The following is a 27997-nucleotide window of genomic DNA, read 5'->3' as shown; positions in this document are numbered from 1 at the left end:
CAATAACAGCACAATAGGTCCATCTAAGAGTAAAGTAGAAAAAAGGTTATAAGTGATTACATGGTATGAGTTCTAGTGATATTGGTAACAAAAATTTTTGGCAATTTTAAAATATTTGTTTATTGTTATTTTAAGCACAATTTTGTTATATTACTAAAAAGTAATCATGACTGCAACCGATGATGTGAGTATATGTCACGTGGAAGTTAACTGTTACTGTTTCAAAGGGATTTACACATTTACAATGATGTATCATATTTTTTTAGCTGTCGAAAGTTTTAAAAGACTTACCTCTAAAAGTACAAACAGCCAGTCTTGCAGAAAGAAAGTTAATTTTTGAAAATGTAAAATCTATCATAGCCAATCCAGGTTAGTTTACCGGTGTTAATAAATTCTTTCATTTTTAGATTGCATCTTGTACTTAACTACATTTTTTTTTCCTATAGGTTTTAACGAAAATATCGTACGAGGGACTTGCAAAGTACTTCAAATGACTTTACCCCGATATCGAGATTCTGACTCACAAAGATATGTAGTATCAATTATCAGTTCTCTTACAACTATTCATCCTAAATGGACTCTTAAACATTTGTCACCCATTCTCAATGAAGTAGCCGCTGTTTACGCTTCAATTACAGCTACGTATGTACACTAATTTTATTACATCTTGTTTTACTAACGGATATTCTGCTTTTTGATATGGACGTATCCTATCAACTTCGGCGGCTGCTTATGCAACTTATTTTATTTTTCATAAGCTGAAACTGAAGCTGATCTTCATTGAATAATATTTTATTTTGCTTAGATGTTTCATTACAATTTCCATTTAGATAAAAAATAAGTGGTACTAATGTTATTTAATTTATATTTTTCAACGATTAATGCTTGGTATCTTCTCAGTTGCTATCTCTGGGTTTATCATCTTGTGTAAGGGTTTTGTGACATTTAAGAAATCTTTGGGCCAGATTTATGAGAGATATGGTTTGGTTTCAAGCCTTCCTTGAACCAAAAAGTGTTTAATGCTCCCATCTATTTAAAGTGGCTCCGTAGGCAATTGACTATTTCCGAGTATTCCTCTATCACTTAAAATACTCAGGACGATAAAATCATTGCTTTCTGGTTTGATTTCTGAAACTTAGCATCTATTTCAGCTCATATACTAAAATTATCTGGCCTATGTAAAATACTAAACGATTTTTTTTTTTTAATTGTCACCCTGTTTTTGTTCTTTTTCAAATGTGAGAGCTTGATCTATATTTTCTGTTTTCAGGAAGAGCACTGCTCAAAGTTGTTTACATGCTCTTTCTTGGAGTAATCTTTTGATTGTGAACTCATTGAACAAATGTGAAGGAAATAGTTCAGAAGAAGATTTCCTTAAAGTTGTAAATGCCCAATCAGTATTGTTTTCATCAATTCTTGCATCAGGAAATGGAAAGTTAGTAGAAAATATTTTTGCTTTCTTTAAGTATAACAATATTTTTTTTTTTTATCGGTAGTGACCTCAAAATTTCTGATTAGATGTAAGATTTTTATGTTATTGATTTTTAATAAATTCTCATTTCAAGAAGAAACATTGGCTTAAACACCTTTTTTATTTAAGCATTACATTTAATTAAGCAGGCTAAATAATTACTGAATGAAAAGTTTAACTAACCACTTTTCATTCATTCTTTCATTAAACAGATGGTTATTTTAAATAATCATATGATTGGGAGTAATTCTTCACTAATCTGTCTTTGATTCCACATCTGTGCCATCTTGCATATCATCAACCTCCGATGATAAGTCTTCTTTGATACCATAACACTTGATTTCATTCACTGCAAGTGGTTTGTCAACTGCTGTCTTTCGTGAGCACCAAATTTTTCAAAGTCAAAACTGGTGTTGAGCATTTTGTTACGGCTTTTATCATTTCTCTATAAACAGTACTTTATTTTATAATCATAAGCTTTCTCTGAAGTTGAAAAATCAAAACCTTCAAATTTCTGTTTACTTCGTCTGTTAGTTCGTTCTTATTCTTCCCCTGAAAAATAGACATTAAATACCTTTTTCCTCTAAATCAAATTTACTCATGAGAAGCAATAGCTCCTAAGCTATTTATTAAAACTGACCAGTATGACAGTAGTATTAGGGTTTATAGTAGAATTGTACTAAAACTTTGAAATTATTTATGAGAATTGTAAGAATTGCAGTAAGAGAAAGAAAGGAGAACCTAGGCTTTTTTATATATATTTATTTAATGTCGTTATTACTATTATTTATGAAATTTTCGCCACAAAGAGCTCCCTCAGCGATACATTTAGCTATAACTGTAAATTGTTTACTGATGCGCTGAAGGGTTCGCGAAACTGGATTAACTTTTCTTACCATTATTGTTGAAAATTTATTAATATTTAATGCAATATTACTTTCTTTTCTTTTTTTTAGGAAATCTGAGAAAGGACAACATATGTTAAGCACTATGTGGAAATCAAATAAGGACTTCCTTATTCCTTTATATGTTAAAGGAACATGTAAATTACCCGACTGTACTCATTCCATTGTCTTTGGAGCTTTTTTTGTTAAATTTTTACACGAAAACAAACTTAATGAATACATTGAGGAAGTTAAAGTACTTATATTTTTGCATAAAAAAGCTTAATTTTTGTTACTTAATGATTTGATATTTTTTAATTAATTAATTTTTATTTTTTAGATTAGGCTTATGGAAATGCTTGTTAAAGTTGTCATAAGCAGTAAAACACGAATACCCGTTTATATTGCTGTGGCTTGTCGGCCAGTACTTTTGCTAGCTTCACATGATGATTTTTCCAATGTGCTCCTGCCGGCACTTCAAAAAGCAATGCTACGAAATCCTGAACTTATTCTATACGTATTAGGAAAATTGTTGGCAAATGTTTCATTAGATCTCAGTAAATACTCATTTAACTTGGGGAAAACCATTGCAGGTTTGTCTTATACTACAATTTTGTTTAGATGGTTTGTTATAGAAGTTGAGGGTGTTCATTTTCAAGTTTCCTATTGATTTAAACAGGTAGTCTTTGTAGCAATGATGACGATTGTAGAGCACAAGCTGCCGATGCTATCAAGTCATTGTCTATACAATGTAGTGATCCTGATGCTGTGGGCGCCTTGACTGATCATTTATTTCAATTATTTAATGGATCTCAAGGGAAGATTACAGTTTCGTCGCACAAAATAACAATATTACAGGTTATTATCACGTAACTTTAGTTTTAAAACCAAATTTAACTAAAACAGTCCGGTAGGACAGTTGTATTAGGGTTAATCGACAAAAACTGCATGCAAAGCGTTAACTTTGAAAAACTCCCAACTTTGTCAATTTGTTGTTTTTGTTGTTACCTTTTTTGTAAACATGGTAGCGACTAAACGCGTGGTCGGATTTTTATGAATGAGGTGTCATTCGATTCGGAATTCCACGTAGATCTACAGTTTGGTGGTCTCAAAGCTGTATAAACATTGGGAGGGAAGTTAGACCTATGTATGTATGACTTTTTCTTAAACATTAATTTCTAATGACCCTTTAAATCTTTGCCCGATTTTGATCAAATTTGGCAGAATGAAGGGGTTAGGGTTACCATCCATTGCATTAAAGTGCCATCCTGCTCATACGCCTTCGAATGGGAAGTACTACAATCGTTTCAAATTATCGACCCGTGAACTGATTTTCATGAATAGAGAATCATTCGAATCGAAATTTTATATAAATTTGCATTTTAGATTTGATTGCAAGTCTCGACGCTGTGCATCTTAAATGGGGAGTTTGCCCCACGCAAGTAAAGCCTTCTCTAAAAGTATTATTACTAATATTTCTATAACGTGTAGTCCGATATTGATACAATTTTGCACAAAGAATTGTTTAAAGCTTCCCTACGTGACTCTAAAATGCCATAATGCTCTTACACCTACTAAAGGGAACTGCAATCGTGCGTATTTGTAGTTTAATTTCTCCTTGCCTTTTAGGGAGAAGTACTGTTAGGAAGCAGTTTAATTTTTCTTTCTTCTCTTAAGCGGAAGTACTGTAATCGCAGTTTAATATTGCTATTTACATACAAATACCAACCTATGTATTTTATCAAAACGTTTCACAAGAAAATCGTTTTTGAGAATTCTTTGGAGATCGCAACTAAAAGCATTCTTTAGAAAGATCTCTCTAATTAAAGGTATAAGGGTTAATCAATCCACATACTTAACTTACTATACTGCAAGTTTTTGTTAAGGAGATGGTAATTGAAATATAGAAGGTTAAATTTTGGAGGTTATCAAATTTCAAACCTTTATATCTCTTCGTATTACTCCGATTTTAATGAATTCTATTCTGATTTGTAGAGAAAAGTAAGCTCTGTAACTGGTATAGATTCCAATAGTGGCGCTTACTGAATAGATTTTTCACTTTTTTTTAAAAAAAACCTCTCGTTCGATTTTCTTTAAACTCGGTTTAACTATAGCTCACAAATGGTTCTATAACATTTATTAGAAATATTTTTCTGTAATAATTCGATTAAGGGCACTTTTGGGGGAGGGGTGGTTAGGCAGTCCGGTAGAATGCCAGTTCGCTGTAATATTTGGGCTTGCCCTTTATGGGTAGGGTAGAAGGCATAGGGGTCTATGACATCTAATAAATTCTAAACAAAATTAATAAAAATTTAATGTAAAATTACTAAAATGATATCAATAACTGTAATAAAATGTCAAACCCATGTTTTTTCGAACGATTCTTTAAATAACTGAAATTATGGGCTGAAGTATGAATAAAATGTTTGGTACTTGCTTAATCAACACTCATACTTAACTTTTAAAACTAAGTTTTTTTAAAGGATATAATATTCTGCATTAACAATAAACCTTAGCTTTTATGTTTGATAATTGAAAAAATTAAGATTATATTTAGCTGTATTAATTTCAGGCTATTGGTAACTTGAGTTACAACGCTGTAACAGGAAACAGTATTCAACAACTTACTCAGAACGTTGCAGAACAGTTTATTAAAATATTAGAGGTTGAAGGTAATATGTTAATGTTTTTATAATGTCCACTTCTTGATGTCATTTTTTGCTCACTGGATTATGACGCGAAGGTGCGGAATTCGGATAGAAAGAATGCTATCTTGCAGATTTCGATTTAAAAAAAATTACTTTGCCTTCAACACAAAAATGTGGATTTTAAAAATACGTCTTTCAATTTATCTCTCAGCTTCTAATTACTTAAACATGTCGAAAATGGCATATAGTTCAAAATTTGCGTTTCGTTTAGGAGCCACTAGAAACCCTGTAATAAAGTTTTGGTTAAAATCTATCAGACTGAACTGCTACTTTCTTTGAATACATTTTTCTTTTTTGTGAAATTTTATAAATAAATTTTTGTATGTTATATATAAATTTCGAAGAAAATCTAGTAAGTGGGTTTCCTTAAAATTTCCTTATAGTTTTCTTTCGATTATCTTTGAAATTCGCATAAGTTGATTTCTTTAAAGTAAGTTTAAAACTATTCACTCTTAAGACAACTTTCGTTTTAACTTTTCTTCAGAAAGATTAATTTTTTTGTCTCCATAATGCGAATTTTATTGGATTTTTTTTTTCCTGACTTCTATACCTTAGAAAATTACGAGATTGTTTTGAAAGATTTCTAATTTAAACTTTATTGGAGTGATAACTGAATAGTTTCAGAGTTAGAGGATCAATTCTTTTTTTGCTTCTTACAGTTTCAAATGAATTTTTCTCAGCATGCCATTTCACATTATTGCTTAAAAATGGTTCAAAGAGGAGTTACGAAATTTTTGGCGGATCAATTTATGTTGCAACTCCACAAAGTGCAATATTGGTAGTTTCTCATGTTATTACTGCAACAGTCATCTCTTTGTAGATTAACAAAAGCAAGATAAATAATGCATATCTTAAAAAGGAAGTTAAGATCATATTATGTAATTCAGATCAAGTCTCCTAGAAAAAAATACCCTAATTAGCTAGCTAATCATTCAAGGAAACCGTTCCTTACTTCTTGTTCGTTTATTCATTACAATTATTTGTTTCTAAATACTGCCCTTATATTATTTCAGTACATGAAAAAACCCTTATCTATTGCTTGGAAATGATGTCCCTGTGGTGCAGTAAATTTACCTTAAGTATTCCGCCTAAAGTCATTTCCTGGTTTGAAAGGGGAATAAGTCTGAAAACTTCTACATCTCTAGTTAGAGCTGCTTATATCGGAGTCCTCTCTGTCTGTTGTCAGTCTGCAACCGCTTCTCAGACAACACAGTACATTCCTTTATTGGTGAAGTGTGTTGAAAAAGCTGCGGCTCAGCCGACACAGGTGATTTTTGTTTTTGTTTGATTGTTAATTATAAAACTTGTTTCCTTTATATGTTATTGTCATCTTGCTTATTTTATCGCTTAGGTGGCTATAGTTATGGAAGGCTTGAGTGCAGCTTGCTTATTGCTAAAAATGGCTACACTCGATTCAGTAGATTCAAAATTAGCACCGTTGTATAATATCATACTTGATATGGATAAACAAGTATTTATTTCAGAAAAATTTTTGCTTCAAGCATCTTGTGATGGTGAATAAATAATTTTAAAATATTTCTATTTAATGCTAGATTATTTAGGTTGATTACTTTAAAAAATGTTGATTTATTTTAATTAGCATTATGCCAAGTTGTCTCATTATGTGAAAAAATCTTAATGGAACATGTTGCCCAATTGATGGGAAATCCAAAACCCTTGTATAGAACGTTGGTAATTTGCTTAACAACTAGAACAGTTAAAGCAAAATGTAAACCAATTCTTCATCGCATGTTTTCATCATTACAAGGGACTCAAATAGCCACAGCACTCTTAGATGAATTCACAAACTTATTAATTTCAAATAAATTCCAGGTAAGTTTTTTTTATATACAATATATCTATATATAAATCGAATTGATTGTGTCGTCTTATTTTCACTTATTCATATTACTTATTTAGTGCACTGGAAAAGATAATAAAGAAAATTCTGATACTCAAACGGAACTGAAACCACGGCATTTAGTTGATGCAATTACTGTTATGTGTTCAGGAACTAATTTATCTAAAGAAGATAAAAAATTGTTGGCTTTTCATTCAATATTGTCCTGCCATCATCCTTTAATTGGTAAGGTTATTAATTTTTATTTATTTATTTATTAAATTTCTGAATCTTATTACTGTTCTGATTACTTTTTAGTTATATTGTTTGCTGTTATTACTTGGCTTATTACAAAGCAGTATTTTATAAGAAAGCACAAAATTTTTAATAAGACATTTTGTCACACCCTGTAAATATTTGTTCCTTTCCTCACCAATTATTGTTTACTTTTAAATATTTTACTCCCCAAAAACTTATGGTTTTTAAACTTGCTTGGTAGGGTATGTGGTGTTTAGACTGCATTGTTTTAGAAATGCGTATCGCTTTATCTAACCTGATTTAGCAACTTCTAAGAAATGTCATTACGATCCCACTACTTCTTGAGACTGCCGCTTTGTCCGACGAAGAAGATTGCTGTTTAACCTACCTCTTTTCTATTTCAAGAATTTGAGTAAATGGTACCTGGTTATTTTTTTACCGGGCTACAATTTTGTCATCAAGATTTACATGAGGCATTGTTATAGTATTAGCTTATTCAGTTTTCTCCAAGTAACTATCCGCTACGGTCCTTGACGCTCGATCGATAGTTGTAGAAAAAAGCTCATTTTAAAAATGTCGCTTTATACTTTTTTAACAAATTTTGAAAATACAGTCATTTCTGAAGATTGGAAACAAGTCCTTTGTTAACTGAATGTAGGCTTATGCAAATTAGACATTTTTTGATGAACATTGATGCTCATTTTAATGCACTAACCGCGAGAGATGAAAAAAACCACCTACCTTAAAATATCCTTATTAGGCAAATCAAAAGAGAACAAAATATCCTATATAATTTTTTTCTTTTTATTGACAATTTACTTAATTTAATTATTTACTTTAATGTTATGCTCTTGTCAGCTTATTGCTGTACATAATTTTCATGTGCTTATTTGAATAATTTCTTGCAGAGACAGCACAGTCTAAACTTTGGTTGAAAATCATTAAATATTTCAAATTACATCCATCAAAATTTATATCTCATTATAATGAAAAATTCATTAATCTTTTGGTTAATGATTTCACACCTCATCTAGTAAGTAAATTAATATGCACATTTTTACTATTAAAGGTTTTTTATTAGGCTAACACTCAAAATGAATAATTAATTTTCATTTTCGTACTTATACTTTTATTTATAGAGCTATGAAAAATCTTTAAGCACGATTTCTGAATTGAATCCTAATGCAGTTATTCCTCCGGTCTTGGACTACGTGATCACTTTACTGTCTGATCCGGAATTGTTAAATGTTTCTGCACAAGATTATGCGATTTTCAAAAGTCCTCCTGGTGAATTGTTTGATAAATCTGTTCTGGCCAGGTAAGTGTAATTGTTGGCATTATTATTATTATATTGTTAAGTGCGTCGATATCTCTGTCCCACTGAGCTTTTTTCAGTGCACTTCCGGACTCCGGACAGTTTTCTCTCGTTATAGACAACACTGTCGATTGTCGGACAGTGAGCTATTAGAAGCTCCTACAAAGAAAAAAAAAAACAAACTAAAGGCTAGCAGCTAGATTCGAACCCAGGCTCTCTGCGTGGGACTATAGGACGCTAACCACTAAGCTATATTTTCTTTTGGCTTTAATATTTGCAATCTCAAATTAAGTGATTTTCCCTTACAAATTTATTAAATAACACGAATTAGTAGGATCCTGTCTCGTAAACTTAAAATTTAGATGTTTACGTGTGTTAAAACTGTAGCTCTGATGTAACATCGTAGGAGACTCAGACTTTTAAGTTTGTTTTAGTACCCTTTGTGAACTTACAGTAACTTAGCGAAAAAAATTTCTCAGATAGATAGAAGTAGCAGTTAATGATGTTTTTCTCGGAGCTAGTTGCTAAAATTTCCTCAAAACTTATACGAGGGTCGTTTGAAAAGTCCGTGCAAAAATAAAAACTACTTAATTTTTGGGGGTAAACCTTTTTTATTTTTCAACATAGTCTCCTTTTAGGCTTATACACTTCGTCCAACGCTGCTCTAGTTTGTTGATCCCTTCCGAATAATAGGATTTGTCCAAGTTTGAAAAATAGCCATTCGTTTCTGCAATCACCTCCTCGTTTGAATAAAATCTTTTTCCCTCCAGCCATTTCTTCATATTGGGGAACAAATAGTAGTCCGAGGGAGCCAAGTCTGGAGAATAGGGGGATGTGAAACGAGTTGGAACCCTATTTCCATTAATTTTGCGACCACAACTGCTGAGGTGTGAGCTGGTGCGTTGTCGTGATGGAAAAGGACTTTTTTGTGGGCCAATCGTGGGCGTTTTTCTTGCAGCTCGGTTTTCAAACGGTCCAATAACGATGAATAATATGCACCTGTAATAGTTTTACCCTTTTCCAGATAGTCGATGAGGATTATTCCTTGCGAATCCCAAAAGACAGTCGCCATAATCTTTCCGGCCGAAGGAACGGTCTTCGCCTTTTTTGGCGCAGATTCCCCCTTGGTAACCCATTGTTTAGATTGTTCTTTGGTCTCAGGAGTGTAGTGATGTATCCATGTTTCATCCACAGTGACGAAACGACGCTTAAAGTCCTGCGGATTCTTCTGGAACAGCTGCAAACCGTCCTTGCAACACTTCACACGATTTCGTTTTTGGTCAAGCGTGAGCAATCGCGGCACCCATCTTGCGGATAGCTTTGTCATGTCCAAATGTTGATGCAAAATATTATGTACCCGTTCATTCGAGATGCCCACAGCACTAGCAATCTCACGCACCTTCACTCTTCTGTCATCCATCACCATATCATGGATTTTATCAATGATTTCTGGAGTAGTAACCTCAACAGGGCGTCCAGAACGTTCAGCGTCACTTGTGCCCATATGGCCACTCCGAAAATTTTGAAACCACTTATAAACTGTTCTAATCGAAGGTGCAGAGTCACCATAATGTTTATCAAGCTTCTCTTTAGTCTCCTGAGGCGTTTTGCCTTTCATAAAGTAGTTTAATCAACACACGAAATTCTTTTTCGTCCATTTTTTGAAAAACACTCGACTTCCTCATTTCAAACGAATGCCAAACACAAAGAAATAGACCGATCTGGCTGAAACTTGGTGTGTGTCCTTCCAAGAGACGCTACTAACTAAACATAACCTCGATACGCGCCAGTAGTGCTATCTCTCTGACTTTGCACGGACTTTTCAAACGACCATCGTATAAGTGTATATATTATGTAACTTTTATTTGTATAATTTTTTCCCATGGTAATTCGATTGGCACTTTTGTTAACCAGTTAAGCATGTTTGACGTGTATACTCGTTGTGAAAAATATAAAATTGCCATTAACTATAAAAACTCGAAATTTTAATAAAATAAAACAAGAATATTATTTGATGGGATGTTTCCTTTATCTTACCAATAGAACTGCTAAGTATTTTATGCGGAGGGGTTGGTGGGAGTCAGCCAAGTGATAAGTGGTTGGTACATGTTTGGTCTCCGCATTAGAGATTGGGAATCAGGCACGCAAACAGAAGCTCTCAACCCTTGTGCAAAGCCGTTTTTACCTTAGATAGAGATTAAGACCTCAGTACCAGCATGATTTCATTTTCCACAGAATTCAAAGCTCTTTTTCTTCCTTGTAAAAGCTCTTGCGTCCCTAGTTAACTACAGCAATGCATACGTGAAGCGGTGCAAGGTTTTGAAATGCACAGAATGCTCTGTAACCTTAAGCCCCAGAGATTGCAGGAAAAGTGCTTGCAGTGACTATTACGACGTTGTAAATTTTTGGTTGTTGTGCCCTGCGTTCGACGTGTAAATACGTTATTGTCTGATTTTAATTCCGCACACTGTGGGGGGTTTTTAAAACTAAATCCCACGCTTAACTGGTTAAAGGAGAGTGCCATTACGGTAATATTCGTTGAAAATGGATGCAATTTAGTGTTAGCATGTTGATCTACAGTTTTTATTTGATATATTTTTTAATTAAGGTAGTTTTGGAGGAGAGGTAGGGGTAAACCCTCTAAGGTTCCGTTGAAGTTGCAATATTAAGAATTGTAGCAGGCAAATGTCGCCAATTTTTTTTATCTTTTCTTTTGCTAGCCAAGACGAAACGACTATGAACATAAAAAATATGAAAAGAGAAAGTAAAGTGTATTCTTATAAAGAGCAACAAGAAGAAATCGCTCTAAGGAAGGAATTGGAAGAGAAGAAACGAAAGGAAGGAAAAGTGAGTTGGTCAACTCATCCATTTTTTGTTATTTTAGTAAAATGTTAACAATAATTTTAAATTGTTTCCAATAATTTAAATGATAATTAACTAGTTGGCGCAGCCAGAGCTAACACCAAAGCAAAAAGAAATAATACGCATTCAACTAGAGAAAGAAGCGGCAGTAAGGGAACGTTTAACCAAAGTATATCAAATTGCCTTCTTTTTACATCTTTAAAAAAACTACAAATTTTAGAAATAAATAAATTACAAATAAAACATTAATTTTGCAGGCTGAAAATAAATTAATAAAAGCACATCATATAATAGTATCAGTTTGCAATGGATCTCCCTTGCAGTTAGCTTTACAGTTTCCAACATTGATACCACTTATTGTGAAAGGGTTGAATTCACCATTATGTGCTGGATTACTTTCCAAACTGTACCTATATTTTAGGAAACCAGCGTTTATTTCTGTACCTGTTTCAAATGTTACCGTTGAGAGAGTGGCCAATACTACTTTACGTTTGCTTAAACCTAAATGCGAATTAGATCCTGCTTGGGAAGACCAAGATATTGGTGAGTATTATTATATATTTGTAATGTTGCTAGTACATGTACATATATATATGTTTCAAAACCTTTGTATTTTTGTTTTATTTTTTTACAGGTAAAGCGATGACCTGGGCCGTAACAGAATTGGAAAAAGAGGGTAAAATGATCACTGCACCGGCTCTTTCTTACGTATTGCCATTGATACAATGTATTACAAAAATTGTACCATCCACTTCTCCATTATTAACCACATGTATTCAGCTATTAAGTAAGCAGTGTCGCCTACGTGCTTCCAACATTCAACCAGATCTGCACAATCCTCAGTTGTTGCCGAGGAAGCAAATAATGTTATTGTGCATCGATTTGATCAGTAAGTTTTTGAATTCTTCTTGGTTTTGCAGATATTAAAATATCTGTAATCAAGAACGTTTAAAATATTCTAACTCCAATTTCTTAATTTTAACCTCTTTCAAGTTTACAATAGTTGTAAGGCTTTGTATTAGACCAAAAAAAATCGTAATAAGCTAATCGGAAGAACGGTAGGATAATCTCTCAAGCAAAGTTTGTTTGAATAAAAAAGTACAAATCACGAGCTAGCTTTAAGCCTAACTTCGACCACGATGTACATACCAATGAGGACATCAAAAACTATTCGCTAACTTTGTGGACAGTGTATCAAAAAAGTTTTAAAACTGTACTCTTAAAAAAATATAGTTAAAAGAAATAATTACTTGGTATGGTTTTATTTATTGAAAATAAGTCCCCAACTTCAATGCACTGTTTACGACGATTTAATTACGATACAAATTCCTGTACCAATTCACTTTGCGAATTTATTTTTAAAGAAAACATGGAAGCTTCTTGTAAAATCAAGATATCATCAATTTACACCTTTTAAACTTCATTTTAAGTTCGCGATTTAGCAACGTGCTAATTAGACGAATATTGTGAATGATTCAGTATAAAGTGTTATGTTTTGCCAAAAATCTTCTCACTTAAATGGGAGTTGCTACGGGTAGCATTATCATACAACAATCTGTTTTTCAATCTGATATTCTGGACGAATGCGACAAATTTTGGCCGCCTAAGGCTACATAAATTAAATAATTTTATCACTTTAACCAAATTTTTTGATCTGTCAAAATAATTAGGTTCAACTGCTGGAAGGATCCAACAGCAAGCAAGTTCATGTTTATTAGATGTGGCTAGTGCATCTTCTGGAGGCACTGGATGTTCTGTAGCTACACCAGATGAAATAGGCTGTTTACTAACAGCGTTACAACATTCTTCCCATCACGTTAGAGATGCAGCGCTTAGGGTATTGATAATGTTATTTCTTCCGTTTGAAATTCCTAAAAATTAACTTGTTTTTTATAGGTTTTTTAAAAAATTTATTTTATTTTTTTACAGGCTTTATATGCTTTAGTACAGGTGTTCCCAAAACCTAAAAAAAATGCTGAGTTAGCATTTCAGATTGTTAAAAGAGTGTGGGTTGCAAGATGGGATGTGGTAGTTGAAAACAGGTATAAACATTTTTTTTATTATTAATGTTACAATATATTGGTTACGTCAATGTTTATGTTTTTAAAAATTTAGGGAAATTGCACACAAATTATGGGAAATAGCTAACTTAGACTCCCATATTCCTGGCTTAAGTGAAGGATTACTAGTTGATATTGTACATCCAGTAGTTGAAATACAACAGGCTGCTGCAAATGCACTGGCCGCTTTACTCCAACAGAGCAAAAAACAAGATACTGATGTTGTTTTAAGAATGTTACTGGATATCTATAATGATAAGTACAATGTAAGTGCAGAAAAATGGATGCCCTGCTTTAATTGAGTCAGTTTTTTTACTACACCTCTGCATATTTTTATTATAGATGGTTCCTGCAAGAGTGGACAGTCTTGGACGAATAGTTGAGAAACCAATTGATACGTGGGAACCACGCAGTGGGGTTGCTTTAGCATTACAACAGTTGGCGCCTTTACTAACACCAAATGCAGTGTCAGATTTAGCTAAATTTTACGTTGACAAAGGTCTTGGTGATCGCAGCGATACTGTTAGAAACAACATGTTAGCTGCAGCTCTAGCTGCTGTAGATCTTCATGGAAAGGTATTTGATGTGTGCTTTTAAAAGCACTTACTCGAACTCAGGATCTTCGTTATTCTCAGTAATTCTTTTCTCTCCACAAAATGTTATTGTTTTTGCTGACCAGAAAGTAACATGAAAACAGCTATAAATAGGTATAATTCCTGCATTGAGTATAGCCGACGTTTACCAACAATCTAACCAATAAATAAAAAATTAAACCAATTTCGTTACCATAAACAAATAAATTATTTTATTTGCTAAAGTTGCTATTACTCGGTTCATCCCCCACCATCAGCATTTAACAAATAATCAAATCAGTATACAGATGATTAGTTATCACTTTACAAAGATAAATTTCCAGGTAGATCGCTAAAACGTGCTCCAAATTTTAACAAAACTAAAGTGCGGAAAATTAATAATAGCAGCTTTAGCCCTGGTTGCCCTGTAGTATGCGAATTTTTCCCGCTTTTGGATTTAATCTTTAACAATTTTAATACGAAAAACACTGGTATTTTGCTCTTTTTCTCATGCATTTTTTAAATTTAGAATTCTCTTACTATTTACTGCCATTAAATGCTCTACTGTAAACTCGCTTATCCTTGCAGCAAAGAAAATTACTCAGATTTAATTGAAATCATAGATGTTCTATATCTGAGCTACAGAATAATCAGTCTTGTTTTAATGGCACTTAATATCTTTTTTGATAGTCGAGGTCTTTTTATTGTTAATAGTTAGATATTCATTTCAGGAATGTGTGAACAGTTTATTGTCCATTTTTGAACCAGTCTTGGACAAAGGACCTGACTGTAGTAGTTATGACGCAGTCAGGCAGTCTGTTGTAATCTTGATGGGCAGCTTGGCCAGGCATTTAGATAAAGATGATAAAAAAGTCAAACCAATTGTAGCTAAACTTATAGACGCTCTTTCAACTCCTTCACAGCAGGTAACTTCGAGACATCATATTTTTGGAATTCACGGTCTGATGTGAATATACCACTATTTTTAAGAAAGAATTCTCTTATGTGGACATTAATCATAATGTAATAGGTCCAAGAAGCTGTGGCGAATTGTTTACCAGCATTAGTTCCCAGCATCAAAGATGAAGCTCCTGCTCTTGTTCAAAAGCTCTTGAACCAGTTGCTCTCTTCAGAATCATATGGTCAAAGGAAAGGAGCCGCTTATGGCCTAGCAGGTATAGTGAAAGGTATGGGTATCTTGGTTCTCAAACAGTTGGATATTATGACAACATTAACAACAGCAATTCAAGATAAAAAGAATTATAGGCATAGAGAAGGTAGATATAGAAAATAATTCATTTCGCAATCGTGGTTTTAATAAAATTCTTAAACTAACCAAAATATTATTTTAAAATCTCTATTTTCAGGAGCACTTTTCGCTTTTGAAATGCTTTGTAGCGTTCTAGGTCGTTTATTTGAACCTTACATAGTTCATGTCTTACCACATTTGCTACTCTGTTTTGGTGATGGTAATCAATATGTTAGAGATGCGACCGATGATTGTGCCAAAGTAGTAATGAGTAAGTTGTCAGCGCACGGTGTGAAATTAGTACTACCATCTTTGCTGGCTGCGCTAGAAAAAGATTCTTGGAGAACTAAAACAGGTAACAAATTTTATGTATAACTACTAGTTATGTTTGTGTTACAGCAAATATATTGCCAATTTTTATTAGTGTTGCACTCATTTTTATGACGTTCAACGAAAAGGACACTTTTTTGTAATTTTGATTATTGCGAATGGATACTATGCTATTAGTAGAGCGGATATTCTGAAAATATATAGACATTACCCAAAGTAAAGATATTCCAACTTTTTCAGGCGGACTACCTATATATACGTCCACCTATCCAATAAAATATGGACGTATATAACCATACTTGACTTATATTATATTAACCTTTAAATCAAATCCGAGATTTAGACCTAGGAATCGAACCCAATATCGCTATACCTCTGACGGATTACCAAGCCGTACCCGCTTTTGTCTTCTTGTTTTCCCATTGTAATGTAAATATTAATATCAATAAGGTGTATTAATATAATACATCTTAGCTTTTACCGAAAAATTAATTATGTATATCAAATTACTGGGTTCGATTCCCGGTCTAGGCTTGGATTTTATTTAATGTTTAATATGAGAACTTAGAAGTAAAGTATGTTTCTTAGTCACCTATGTCTACGATAACTTATTTGGTAGTTGGACATAAAGCACTCCTCAAAAAATAGGCATTACTTACTGAAAATCAATCTCAGTAAATCAGCAGTAATATACATACCATTCCTGTTCTAAAAACTTATGATTTATAACCTAATTTTACGAGTATACATTTGTCCAACATATAACTTAGTTTTAGTGAGACAAGCAATCTCTGCAAAACTTTATTTACATAAATCTCTTTGTTTTTTTTGTAATTGCATTTCCCCCATTTTGTTTTTCACTCCATATATAACAACACATTTAATTTTGTATCTTGTAACTAATTATTATTAAAATGTATTATTAAAAATAGCCCTGAAGATGATTAAATAAGCCAGCGAAATGCTTTAATAATTCTCTATTTTGTACCATGTGGATGTTATTGAAGTTTTTGTCATTTCTCTAGGCTCTGTAGAGCTTCTTGGTGCCATGGCGTTTTGTGCACCTAAACAGTTGTCATCCTGTTTGCCAAGTATTGTACCAAAACTAATTGAAGTATTGAGCGACTCTCATGTTAAAGTGCAAACTGCTGGGACCGAAGCTCTTAAACAGATTGGTTCAGTAATCCGTAATCCAGAAATTCAAGGTACTCTCTTCTCTTTGCCACCAAATTAGAACATTTTAAGCTTAACATTATTTTTTTTAATACAGTTCTCCTTCTGTTTTTTCAGCAATTGTTCCTGTTTTGCTAGAAGCTTTACAAGATCCATCAAACAAAACAGCAATGTGCTTACAAACTTTATTAGACACACAATTCGTACATTTCATTGATGCCCCTTCACTGGCTTTGATTATGCCCGTTGTACAAAGAGCTTTTATGGATAGATCTACAGAAACTAGAAAAATGGCTGCACAGATTATTGGAAATATGTATTCTCTAACAGATCAAAAAGATTTAACACCATATTTACCAACTATAATCCCTGGATTGAAGACTTCATTGCTAGATCCAGTGCCAGAGGTAATAAAAGTTTTAACTTAATAATCTCAACAAAAACAAAACAAATGTATCTCTTGACTAACATTGAAAGCTCTCCACATCCACCGGTTGTGCAGAGATCCTTCGGTTGATTTGAATTTGTATTGATCCAGCAACTTGAATAAATGGTGTTAATAATTTAACACTCCGTGAAATCTGTCAGGATTTTTTTCATGAAGATTCAAGAAGCCATTTTTTTTCTAAATTGTTTGTTAAGGTTCGCAGTGTGTCAGCACGTGCGTTAGGTGCCATGGTTAGAGGTATGGGTGAAGCTAGTTTTGAAGATCTATTACCGTGGTTAATGAAGACACTTACATCAGAAACCAGTTCTGTGGATAGATCCGGTGCTGCTCAAGGTTTAAGTGAAGTGGTTGGTGGACTTGGCGTAGAAAAACTACATAAACTAATGCCCGGTAAATTTTTCATTTTTATAACCTAATAATGAAATTTTATGACTTCATCAGTCAGAGTTTTCAGGCGTAGAAAATGTCAAATTCCGTAACATTATTAATTATTTTCAGAAATCATTACTACCGCAGAAAGATCTGATATCGCACCTCATGTGAAAGATGGATACATAATGATGTTCATTTACATGCCAGTTGTATTTACTAACGAATTTACACCATACATTGGCGAGATAATTATACCAATTCTTAAGGTAACGTTATAAATATATAATTAAATATATTCAATATATGTAGAACGTTAGATTTTACGACGAGGAATCAATAAGTTTTATGGCATCAAAATTATGCAAAAAATTCTTAGAATTCCTAAGAATTTACCTTGGATCCAGTGAATTCAGTGTTCGATACATTAATTAGTGGAATTAGTGGAATTCAATACAAATGTATTGAATATAGCTCTTTGAAGTTTGTGTTAGACTGAGATACCTCGGGAACGCCAAGATACCTGAAGAAATGGCTAATAATTCCTAGGTTAAGTATTTCCTAGGTATTGTTCAAATCTTTAACTATTTTTTAATACCTGTATTATTTATTTTTTTATATCCAACCTCCGACCTTGCTCCTCACCTCAAAAGAGCTCCTTAGTAGGCCCGAAATGTTTCAAACGTCTGACAGCTTACTTGTAATGTGGCTAAACCGTAAAACTATAAAGGTTTTGAATTATCTCTCAAGAAAAGATATCATTAAATTCGTTTTAACCAGTTTTGCTCTCTATAAGCTTTCAAACATAAAAATATGTCCCACCTAAAACTTTTCTCTTTTTAGGCATTAGCAGATGAAAATGAGTACGTAAGAGACACTGCACTTAAAGCTGGTCAGAGGATTGTAAACTTATACGCAGATTCTGCTATAACTCTTCTGTTACCTGAACTTGAGAAAGGTCTCTTCGATGATAATTGGAGGATTCGTTACAGGTTTTGCAAAGTTTTTGTTTTGCCATCTTTTTTGTTTGTTTGTTTTTCTTTTTTTTAAATCAGCTCAATTTTTATTAATTCAATATATTTTAGCTCAGTGCAACTTCTTGGAGATTTACTGTACAGAATTTCTGGTGTGTCTGGTAAAATGAGCACAGAAACAGCTAACGAGGATGATAATTTTGGAACTGAACAATCCCACAAAGTAATGGTCTTGTTTGTTGTTATGGTTTTTAGTCTTTACAATCCTCTGGTGATATTGAAATATTTTTTGTTCTCTTTAAAGGCTATAATTGGTGCTTTGGGAGCCGAACGTAGAAATCGAGTTTTAGCCGGTTTGTACATGGGTAGATCTGACGTAGCTTTAATGGTTAGACAAGCAGCCTTGCATGTATGGAAGGTTGTGGTCACGAATACGCCAAGAACTCTTAGAGAAATCCTTCCAACATTGTTCAGTCTTCTGCTTGGTTGTTTGGCTTCCACTAGTCATGATAAGAGACAGGTGAGTTCTAACTGTATAGCTTTTCTTGATGGTTCCATCCATAATATTAATATTTGTTTTTTAGCTTTTATGAAAATTTTATTAATCGTTATTGCTTTTAATTAGGTTGCAGCTAAGACCTTGGGAGATTTAGTTAGAAAATTAGGTGAAAGGGTCCTGCCAGAAATTATTCCAATATTAGAACAAGGTTTAGAATCAGATCAGCCAGATCAAAGGCAGGGTGTGTGTATTGGTCTGTCCGAAATGATGACTTCAACAAGTCGTGATATGGTTCTTACCTTTGTTAATAGTCTTGTTCCGACTGTCAGGTAATTTTCTAGCTATTCCTTCACATCGTACACAATCATATAAATTCATTAAATGTTAATTACTTATAAAGGAAAGCGTTGTGCGATCCGTTGCCTGAAGTGAGACAAGCAGCTGCTAAAACCTTTGACAGTCTTCATTCAACCGTCGGAGTTAGAGCACTTGATGATATTTTACCTCCAATGTTACAACAACTTGTAAGTATTCTTCTGTTTTTAAGTACAATGTATGGGAGAATCTATTATTATTATTTTTTTTTCTTGCATTGCTCTTTTCACCTTGTAATTATAATTTGGTGAATCCTGCGCGGAAAAAGTTATATTAGTGATTGATGAGGTTCCTGGGTGTTCGTAAAAAAAACAAACACGAAAGTGAAGCCCAAACTTAAAATTCGTTCCAGATTTTCTTTTCTAGAGGCTCCAAAATTTTCTAACCAATAACATTCATGACTGGTGTCAAAACTCAGTTTTATTGAAAACGGATTCTAAATTTTCTTTAATATCTTTTATTCCATTACATGGTTTCTGTCCAGTTTTGGAATTTCTGTTATCTTAAGAGATTTGTTCGTTAGGTACAAGTAAATAATTTGAATTTTCTCTCTAGTCATAATTTGTATGGATCCAAGAGCAGTTCACTTGTTAGTTAGTCACATAGAAATTTCGATATTCTAAAGTATTGCGGATCCAACCTTGTGTCTTTTTTGGTTTGGAGTATCTATAAAGCCAAGTATCCAACAAATTGCAAACGGGCGTGTCGAATTCCCTTTGCGTATCAGTATCAATTTAGTTTCGATCCATATTACTTCACAGAAATGACATAATACGCTGTAATTGTGGTAGAACTTGGTTGTAACGTTCTTCTGTTCCTCGGAGCGTCAGTGTTTTTGGCTAATTTACTGTTGATGATCCTTTACCAGTCGACCCTTATCTCTTACCGGTAATATTTATTTTAGTGCAACGCAACGAATGATCTGTTAGAGGACATATTCCCCCATTAGCGGATTCATGGCTTTCAGTATGATTTATTTAAAATAAAACAAATTATTGCAGAATAATTGAAGGTGCTTGTCCTTAATTTGTTAGGCTTTTCATAATTTTTTACTTAATTACAATTTTTACTAAATTTCACCATGTTTTGCTTGTTACAGAATGATCCAGAATCAGAAGTAGCCGAGTGGACTTTAGATGGTTTGCGTCAAGTTATGGCAATTAAGTCAAGAGTAGTATTGCCATACTTGATTCCTCAGTTAACAGTTACACCAATTAACACGAAAGCTTTATCCATTTTAGCTTCAGTAGCTGGCGAAGCACTTACCAAGTATTTGCATAAGATACTTCCTGCACTATTAACTGCTCTAGCTTCCTCTGAAGGATCTACCCAGGTAAGATTTCATTACTACTTGCTTCCTCGATTTTATTGATCTTCTAGTTGTTATAATTCTATATAATTTTTACAGGAAATCGAATATTGTCAAGCGGTTGTGCTTTCAGTAACTGACGAAGCTGGTATTCGTGCAATTGTTGATCAGTTAGTAGAAGTTGGAAAATGTGATAATGTAGAAACTAGGAAAGCAGCGGCGACATTGCTTTGTTCATTTTGTACTCATAGTCGAGCGGATTACAGCCAACATGTTTCCCAACTCCTTAGAGGTCTCATCACCAACTTTACTGACCATGATCCTGTGGTCCTGCAAATGTCTTGGGATGCACTTTCTGCAGTTACCAAGGTAGGTTGGTCGACAGTAGTTGAATAAATTATATTTATTTGCTTTAAATACTTGGTTTAAGAAATATTTCTGGACTAAATCTTTCTTGCCTCATTTTTTCTAGTCACTTGACCCTTCGCAACAAATACAGTATGTAGGGGACATTAGACAAGCTATTAAGTTTGCTGCAAGTGACCTAAAATCTGGGAATACTCTTCTGCCTGGATTATGTCTACCAAAGGTAATTATAATGTCCCAGTGAGATTTTTCTAGCCAAAATCAAGCCTAAGTAATATAAACATACATTCTTTTCAGGGTATAACACCTATTCTTCCGATTTTCCGAGAATCCATTTTAAATGGATCTCCAGAAATTAAAGAAGCAGCTGCACAAGGATTAGGAGAAGTGATTTCGCTCACAACGGCCCAATCTCTACAACCTTCCGTTATCCATATTACAGGTCCACTGATTCGTATCCTTGGTGATCGATTTCCGCCAAGTGTTAAAGCAGCCGTATTGCACACCCTGGCCACACTTCTTGCTAAGGTAATTTAATAAGTTCAAGTGCTCCAGCAGGACAATAATTCTTCGATGTATATATATATATATATTTTTTTAAATTACTTCTATTTTCATGGTTTCAGGTTGGCATGATGTTGAAACAATTTTTGCCACAACTGCAAACTACATTTTTGAAAGCACTGAACGATGGAAATAGATTGGTTAGATTAAAAGCTGCTACAGCTCTTAGCTATTTAATCACTATTCATACAAGGCCAGATCCTCTGTTCAGCGAACTTCATAATTCTGTAAAGAGTGCTGAAGAACCAGCTGTCAGGTTTGTCTAAATTATTTAATAGTTTTGACAAAATTTAGATGAATATCTATTGAATATAGCCTTAAAATCGCTACTTTGATGTCGGTCATTGGCAGAAGTTGTTTATAAATGAAATCAAACATATCTAGAAGTGGCTAGTTTTGGAGATGTTTTTATGTTATACTTTGAACATAATTTTAGGGAGACCATGATGCAGGCACTAAGAGGTGTAGTGAGTGCGGCCGGTGAGAAAATGTCCGAATCAGTATTAAAACCAATTCACCTATCCCTGTTGTCCATGTTGTCGCACAGTGAGGACGCGACAAGGAGTGGCGCTGCTGGTTGTGTAGGTGCACTTACTCGCTGGTTATCACCGGAACAACTTGCAATTACGCTTAACGATAATTTACTGGGTGATTATCATTATCTTTTAAATTTGTTTTAATTGCGATTTCTTATAGCATTGTTTTATAATAATTGCAATGATTTTGTTACTTAGTCGACGATGTAACAGTTGAATGGACACTGAGACATGGTCGAAGTGCTGCACTCTTTGTAGCATTAAAGGAAGCTCCAGAAAAGGTTTATGTTCCTGAGTACAAAGATAAAATACATAAAGTCATACTAAGTTTTATTGCAGCCGATAGAGTAAGAATGATATTTTTATTTGTATCTAGATACTTATATTGACTTGCTAGTACAAAATATGTAAATACTGTGGTATTCACTTCAAATCGTAATATTTGGTTTGGTCCTATTTGCAGATTCCCATAGTAATGAACGGTGTGAGGGGTTGTGCATATTTATTTGATTACCTTTTTTCAAACAGCGAAACATTACCTCAACCGCTGCTATCTCCATTTGTTCGGGTATGTATTTGTTCAACTGGCAGACGGTTATTTACCTCACCATTTTATGTCTTTTTATTTAATTTCATTTGATTCATAAATATTTGTACTTTTATTATCATACCAATTTAATTCACATTATTTTATTAATGTTAAGAGTTCATTATTTTGTTAGAATAGTAGTATCATTTTTTTTTTCATTTTTCAGATTAGACTGACTTACTATTCTTTATTTTCTTTTATTAGAAATGCTATTATTTGAATTTATTTTCATTTAAAAAGACCATTTCTTCTTTTTTCTTCTGTTCTGTCAAAAACTTTCAACCAATATACATTCTCTGCTTCCTCGCTTGCAATCGTCAAGCTCTTGTGGCGCTTTTTTCAATTACAGCAAAAAAAAAGTTTCCTTATGTAAATGGAAATTAAAGTAATCCTTATCCTGCTCTACATTATCCACTATTAGTTCCAAAGAAAAGAAAGAAAAAAGTTTAAAATTATTAACTTTATGCTTTTAGGAGTTTTTCCATTTTTTCTAACAGATAATTTTGTTGAAAATTAATACAAACATCACAATTTCAGTCAATGAATCACCCCAGTAATGAAGTAAAACAATTGCTGGCCAGAGCTTGTTCATATCTAGGAAGGAGAGAAATATCATCACCGGAATTCCTAAAATCGGCAATACCAATGTTAGTGAATGGTACCAAAGAGAAAAATGGTTATGTAAAAGCTAACTCAGAGCTGTCACTAGTAGCAGTATTGAGGCTGAGGCATGGTGATGAGAAACTTCAGGTTAACATATTTTATTATTTTTTTTCAGTATAGTTTGTTTGCTTAATAAACTTTGTGTTAGAAAGCACAGAGGATTATTATTTTACATTCATGTTAAAATGGTGAATAATATATACTGAGACAGTACAATTGCCAAGTTTCTGTCACATTTTGAACTCGCTGTTATTCTCCGGTTCGATACTCTCATGGTTAGAGAAACTAATGTTTAGTGGTTATATTTTTTATTGGTATCCAAGGCGGTACATCGACTGTTCTTATTGATGAATATTCTTATAATTATAAACTCCTATTTATTTTTTATTTTTTATATTTTTTAGTGGTGTATGTCACTATTGGATCCAGGAGCTGCAGAAGCATTAAGCGATGTTATCACAAAAGTATTAAGAAAAGTTGCTATTCAACCTGAAGGCAAGGCAGAAGAATTAGATGATACGTTACTCACCTGATCTAGGTTCCCATGTGTAATTGCCCTAGTTCCAACAAGAGGAATTGGTTGAAAAGCTTCATTTTATTTAAATCAAAACGATTCCTTTTCAATATTTAATCAACTCCATGTATAAAATGGAAAGAGTACATTTAAAAAAAAAATGTATTTTAACATATTTATAAAAAATTTAATAGCTTTATTCGATTCGATAAAAAAAATGTGCTATCATAATTGATATTGGCCCTGCGAAAAATCCAAAATCCTATATCAGTGGTAAAACAAAAACTAAATAAAAAGTAAATACCAATACTTCTGTTTCCTAATTAAAAGTGGTGTTCTTAAAATATTATCCTAGAAATTCTTTACATTTTATTATTTTAGAATTGTATAACAATGAAAATGATTCATATTATAAAGTTATCAATTCTAAGTTGTTTTAAAAAAGAAAAGTAGTTTGTTCCTTGTTCCTTTCTTATACGCTCATATTGAGCGTTACCTGATTTTCCACTTGATAAATTGTTGGGATTTGTCTAAAATTGCACATTATGTATAATTATAATTAGAAAAAATTAATATAGAAATTAAGCTATGCCCTTAGTTAATTTAAATTAGATTTTTTAAATAGTTTTTCTTTTTTTAATAAAATAATTTTGTTTTTAAAAAAATTTATTTTAACTAAATAAGTCTTTATTTAATTTGTGATCTTTAAGTTGTGAATATTTCTGTTGTAAGTCCTTTGGTGTTAAATTGTATATTAAAATTTAAAAAAGTATATATATAATTTAAAGTTTAAAAAGTTTTACAAATTCTCATAATTTTTATTTATTTATTTTACCGCAGTGTTTTACTGAAAATTGTCAAGAATATCCTTCAGTAGAGATATAATAACTATTGAAACTATTAAATTTTTAATGAGGTTTCAGCTGAATCACAATATCGTAGGACAGGCGTCATAAGGGTTACCTTTGCGAGGACTTGTTGCGTTGATTTGTGCTATAGACTTCCTCACGGAAGTTCCGGATTCATGTCCTGCCCCGTAGATTTTCTCTCCAGGTGACTCTTATTACAACGTTATAACATACCACTTTTGTACCTTAAAGGAACTCCTGATAAAAGTAACCAGTGGTTTCCAATATGTAGAGCATAATGAAAGACTTCCTCTGGCTAGTGCCTCCACCTTCTGAATATTTTAAGAATTGACGATTTAAAAAATAAGAAATTTTAAGTGCTTCAGTTTACACTGTCTGAAGAAAAAGTACATTAAACAGCGATGGATTTTTGTAATTGTTATATATTCGTGAAAGCCAATTTAGTTTTTATTTTACCAAAAACAACAGAATATGGGATAATCAAAGAACTCCAACGGCTCAAAAGTTATCTACCATTAAAAAAAAAATAAAAAAGTGGGACTAAAGGTCTGATAGTACTGGTATCATTCTTCAAGAACACTTACTAGGTATGTTAGATTTAGGGTGTCAAAATCCCTGGAATCAGTGCTAGTCCTTAAGTTGAAAAAAAAAGAACTACAATTATTACTTTTTGTATTTTTAATTGCGCTTAATATACAAAGGTGCTGACTAACATAGGTAAAACCTTAATAATAATATAAAAAAGTATGCACATCATGCATCATTTGGTTCTTAATTTGGTAAAGATTAAGTCTTGAAACTCATAGTTATCAATTAGCCCATCTTTATCTTTGTCAACGCTGACAAATAAATTTCTTAAATCGTCTCTTGCATAATTTTCGCCCATATACAATAATATCTGCCTCAACTCGTCTAAATTAATGTGCGCATCAAAATTAGAATCGTAAATGTTGAATATTTCCTCTACTTCATGTTTTCTTGGTAATCTCATTCTGCATTTTGAAATATGATGTAAATATTCTTGCACTGATACTCTATTATCTGAATTAATATCCATCTTATGGAATGGCTGGAAATTCGTAAAAATTATAATGAAACGTTTATTTCAATTAAAATGGCTTAATAAAAATGTTTTATAGTCTCTAGATGATTGTCAAAATATACAGGGACCAGGCTGTGCTAATATATCGTGCTGTCATGCTAAAAAGCCTAAAATATTAATTACTTATAGGGAAAAGAATTTGGCGATGATAGTAGGGTAGACGTCCCGAATGATATGAAAACAAATTCTCTGATGGTCACCAAATTAGCTGATATCAGCGGATGGCTGAACTAAAAGTAATAATTTCCTCTGACGGCCTCATTCCGTAAGCAACAATTGGGACCACCGAATGTATCGAACTTCTGTTGTCGGACGTCGACCAAGCCAGCGCAAGATTAGTGCACTTTATATGTCAGTTGGTCTGTGAGAAATTGACGAGGGTATGAACATAGACCCAGCTGAAGATAAAGTAATAATAATAAGGACATGGTTGTTTAGTGAGTGATATATAGCATTGTCAGTAGTTAAAGAACATTGTCGGAGCTCGGCAGAGCCCTATCAAAGGCTAAGGACTTCAATGATTAGTTTAAAAGGTAAGTTCTGTTTTCTAAAAGAAAATAACTTTAAACTCCGTGTTATATAGAAAGATCAACTTAAAAAACAACAATCAAACTTATATAAATTCATCAGTTTAAATTGTCACATACTTTACTGATATCACAATCATGCATCTCATTATTCGTTTGGAAATTGACTAAATTATGCAACTCCTCCTTATCCAAATAATAATCACTATTTTGATCAAAATGTTTAAATAATTTTTCATAATATTCATTCTCTTTTTCGTTGAACACAGACGGTCTTCGTAATCTTGGGGCAGCCCCTCGAAGAATCTGTTGTCGGATGTAATCAACAACATTTTTGGCCAACAGGACTTTAGTGAGAAACATGATAACCTATATTATAAAAGCACCTTTGATTTCGCGCAAATTAAAAATGTTACAGGATGCAATACAGTATATTTTTGTTTTTAAAATTAGTTGCTGGGAAGTTAATTGTTTTAAATCATATTTTTTGCAAACAGATGTATAAATTGTAATTTTATTTATAATTTGTAAAATTATAAAAGTCTACATTTCATAAGCTACTTTTTTATGGTAAATAAAACTATATCTTTAAGTTAAAACAATAAACATTTAATTTCTAAAAGCAATTTTACTCTGGGTCATACTGCAGATGGCCGCACTTAGGTATAAAAAAAGCCGTTTACAGCAGTTTAATTAGAAGCATAGCCAAAATGGATTTCACTATCTGGTATACATACATTTAAATTGATTAATCATAGCTGATAATAGATGTAAGTGCAAACTTTGAGCCCCCGCATTGGTACCACATCCCTAAACTTAAATTCTGTTAGCTGAATTACGTGTTGCTTTATTGTCCTTTTGATGAATATTATTTATTTTGTCGACAACTGTTTAAGTTGATGCTATTAGCTGAAACACTGGTCCAAAGGTCTTTATAGTAAAAATAAGTAAAACTCAATATTTAGTTAGTGCAATCATGGCACCATGTGAAATGGTGGATATTATTTTGTGCGTAGGTGAGTGTCACGGTAATTTTCGTTCAGCAGCTAGACTTTACCGGGAACGTTTTAGAGAGAGGGCAAATCGTCCTTACCACACAATTGCTCGACTAATAAAAAGAGCCAGGATAGGGAGGTTTTATTTCTTAGAGAAATAAAAACTATAGAAGTGACCGCTTGGTAACTTATTTGGTAGTTCAAAATCCATTGATTAGTGATCGACAGATTGGTCGTCTTAATGGATTGGCAGAGGGACCAAGACTAAGATTTTTTTTCTTTGTGGTGTTTTAAAAGGTAAGGTGTACGCCACTCTTTTAAGACCTAGAGAATACATTTAGAGAAAAATAGTAGAGGCCTACAGATCGACAACTCCCGAAGTTATCGATTAACTCCTGTAAACTGAATGGCACTGCGGTTTACTGCTTGTAAGCGAAGACGGTGAGAAGTTTTTCAACCGCACTAGGTGGTATTTTCTTCTCTCCGGCAAGATATTCGAGTGGAAAATTTGAAAAAGACAAAAAAACGTAGTTTACCTCATGGATTTTTCCAGATTTCCGCTTTCCCAAAAAGTTA

At 33.0% G+C, this 27997-nt stretch overlaps 2 protein-coding genes across 2 annotated transcripts; one reads left to right on the top strand and one right to left on the bottom strand.

Moving 5' to 3' along the window:
- On the top strand, positions 1-25718 carry l(3)80Fj (lethal (3) 80Fj). Its single transcript, XM_074129051.1, has 44 exons — positions 1-184; positions 267-369; positions 447-642; positions 1271-1435; positions 2428-2611; positions 2696-2948; positions 3035-3213; positions 4928-5027; positions 6077-6330; positions 6415-6577; positions 6664-6896; positions 6984-7149; positions 8070-8194; positions 8301-8479; positions 11197-11323; positions 11418-11507; positions 11596-11881; positions 11973-12227; positions 13009-13175; positions 13268-13380; positions 13454-13664; positions 13741-13974; positions 14702-14896; positions 15001-15247; positions 15338-15574; positions 16575-16754; positions 16840-17129; positions 17365-17560; positions 17669-17808; positions 18383-18531; positions 18625-18736; positions 18818-19033; positions 19139-19341; positions 19413-19536; positions 20487-20720; positions 20796-21065; positions 21169-21285; positions 21360-21590; positions 21689-21882; positions 22063-22274; positions 22361-22509; positions 22626-22730; positions 23289-23501; positions 23819-25718. The coding sequence occupies exons 1-44, from the start codon at positions 167-169 to the stop codon at positions 23945-23947; spliced, it is 7944 nt and encodes a 2647-aa protein (XP_073985152.1). The 5' UTR covers positions 1-166; the 3' UTR covers positions 23948-25718.
- Positions 25458-26789, bottom strand: LOC141454617 (uncharacterized). Its single transcript, XM_074129056.1, has 2 exons — positions 26547-26789; positions 25458-25866 (listed from the first exon to the last, which is right to left on the bottom strand). Exons 1-2 carry the CDS (start codon positions 26787-26789, stop codon positions 25558-25560), a joined length of 552 nt encoding a protein of 183 aa, XP_073985157.1. The 3' UTR covers positions 25458-25557.
- Between the last annotated feature and the right edge of the window lie 1208 nt (positions 26790-27997).

The sequence above is a fragment of the Rhodnius prolixus genome, unplaced genomic scaffold, assembly GCF_049639745.1.
Source record: "Rhodnius prolixus isolate KJV_2025 unplaced genomic scaffold, Rpr scaffold_9, whole genome shotgun sequence".
NCBI classification, from domain to species: domain Eukaryota; kingdom Metazoa; phylum Arthropoda; class Insecta; order Hemiptera; family Reduviidae; genus Rhodnius; species Rhodnius prolixus.
The sequence above is the reverse complement of the archived record's forward strand: the minus strand, read 5'-3'. Positions and strand labels throughout refer to the sequence as shown.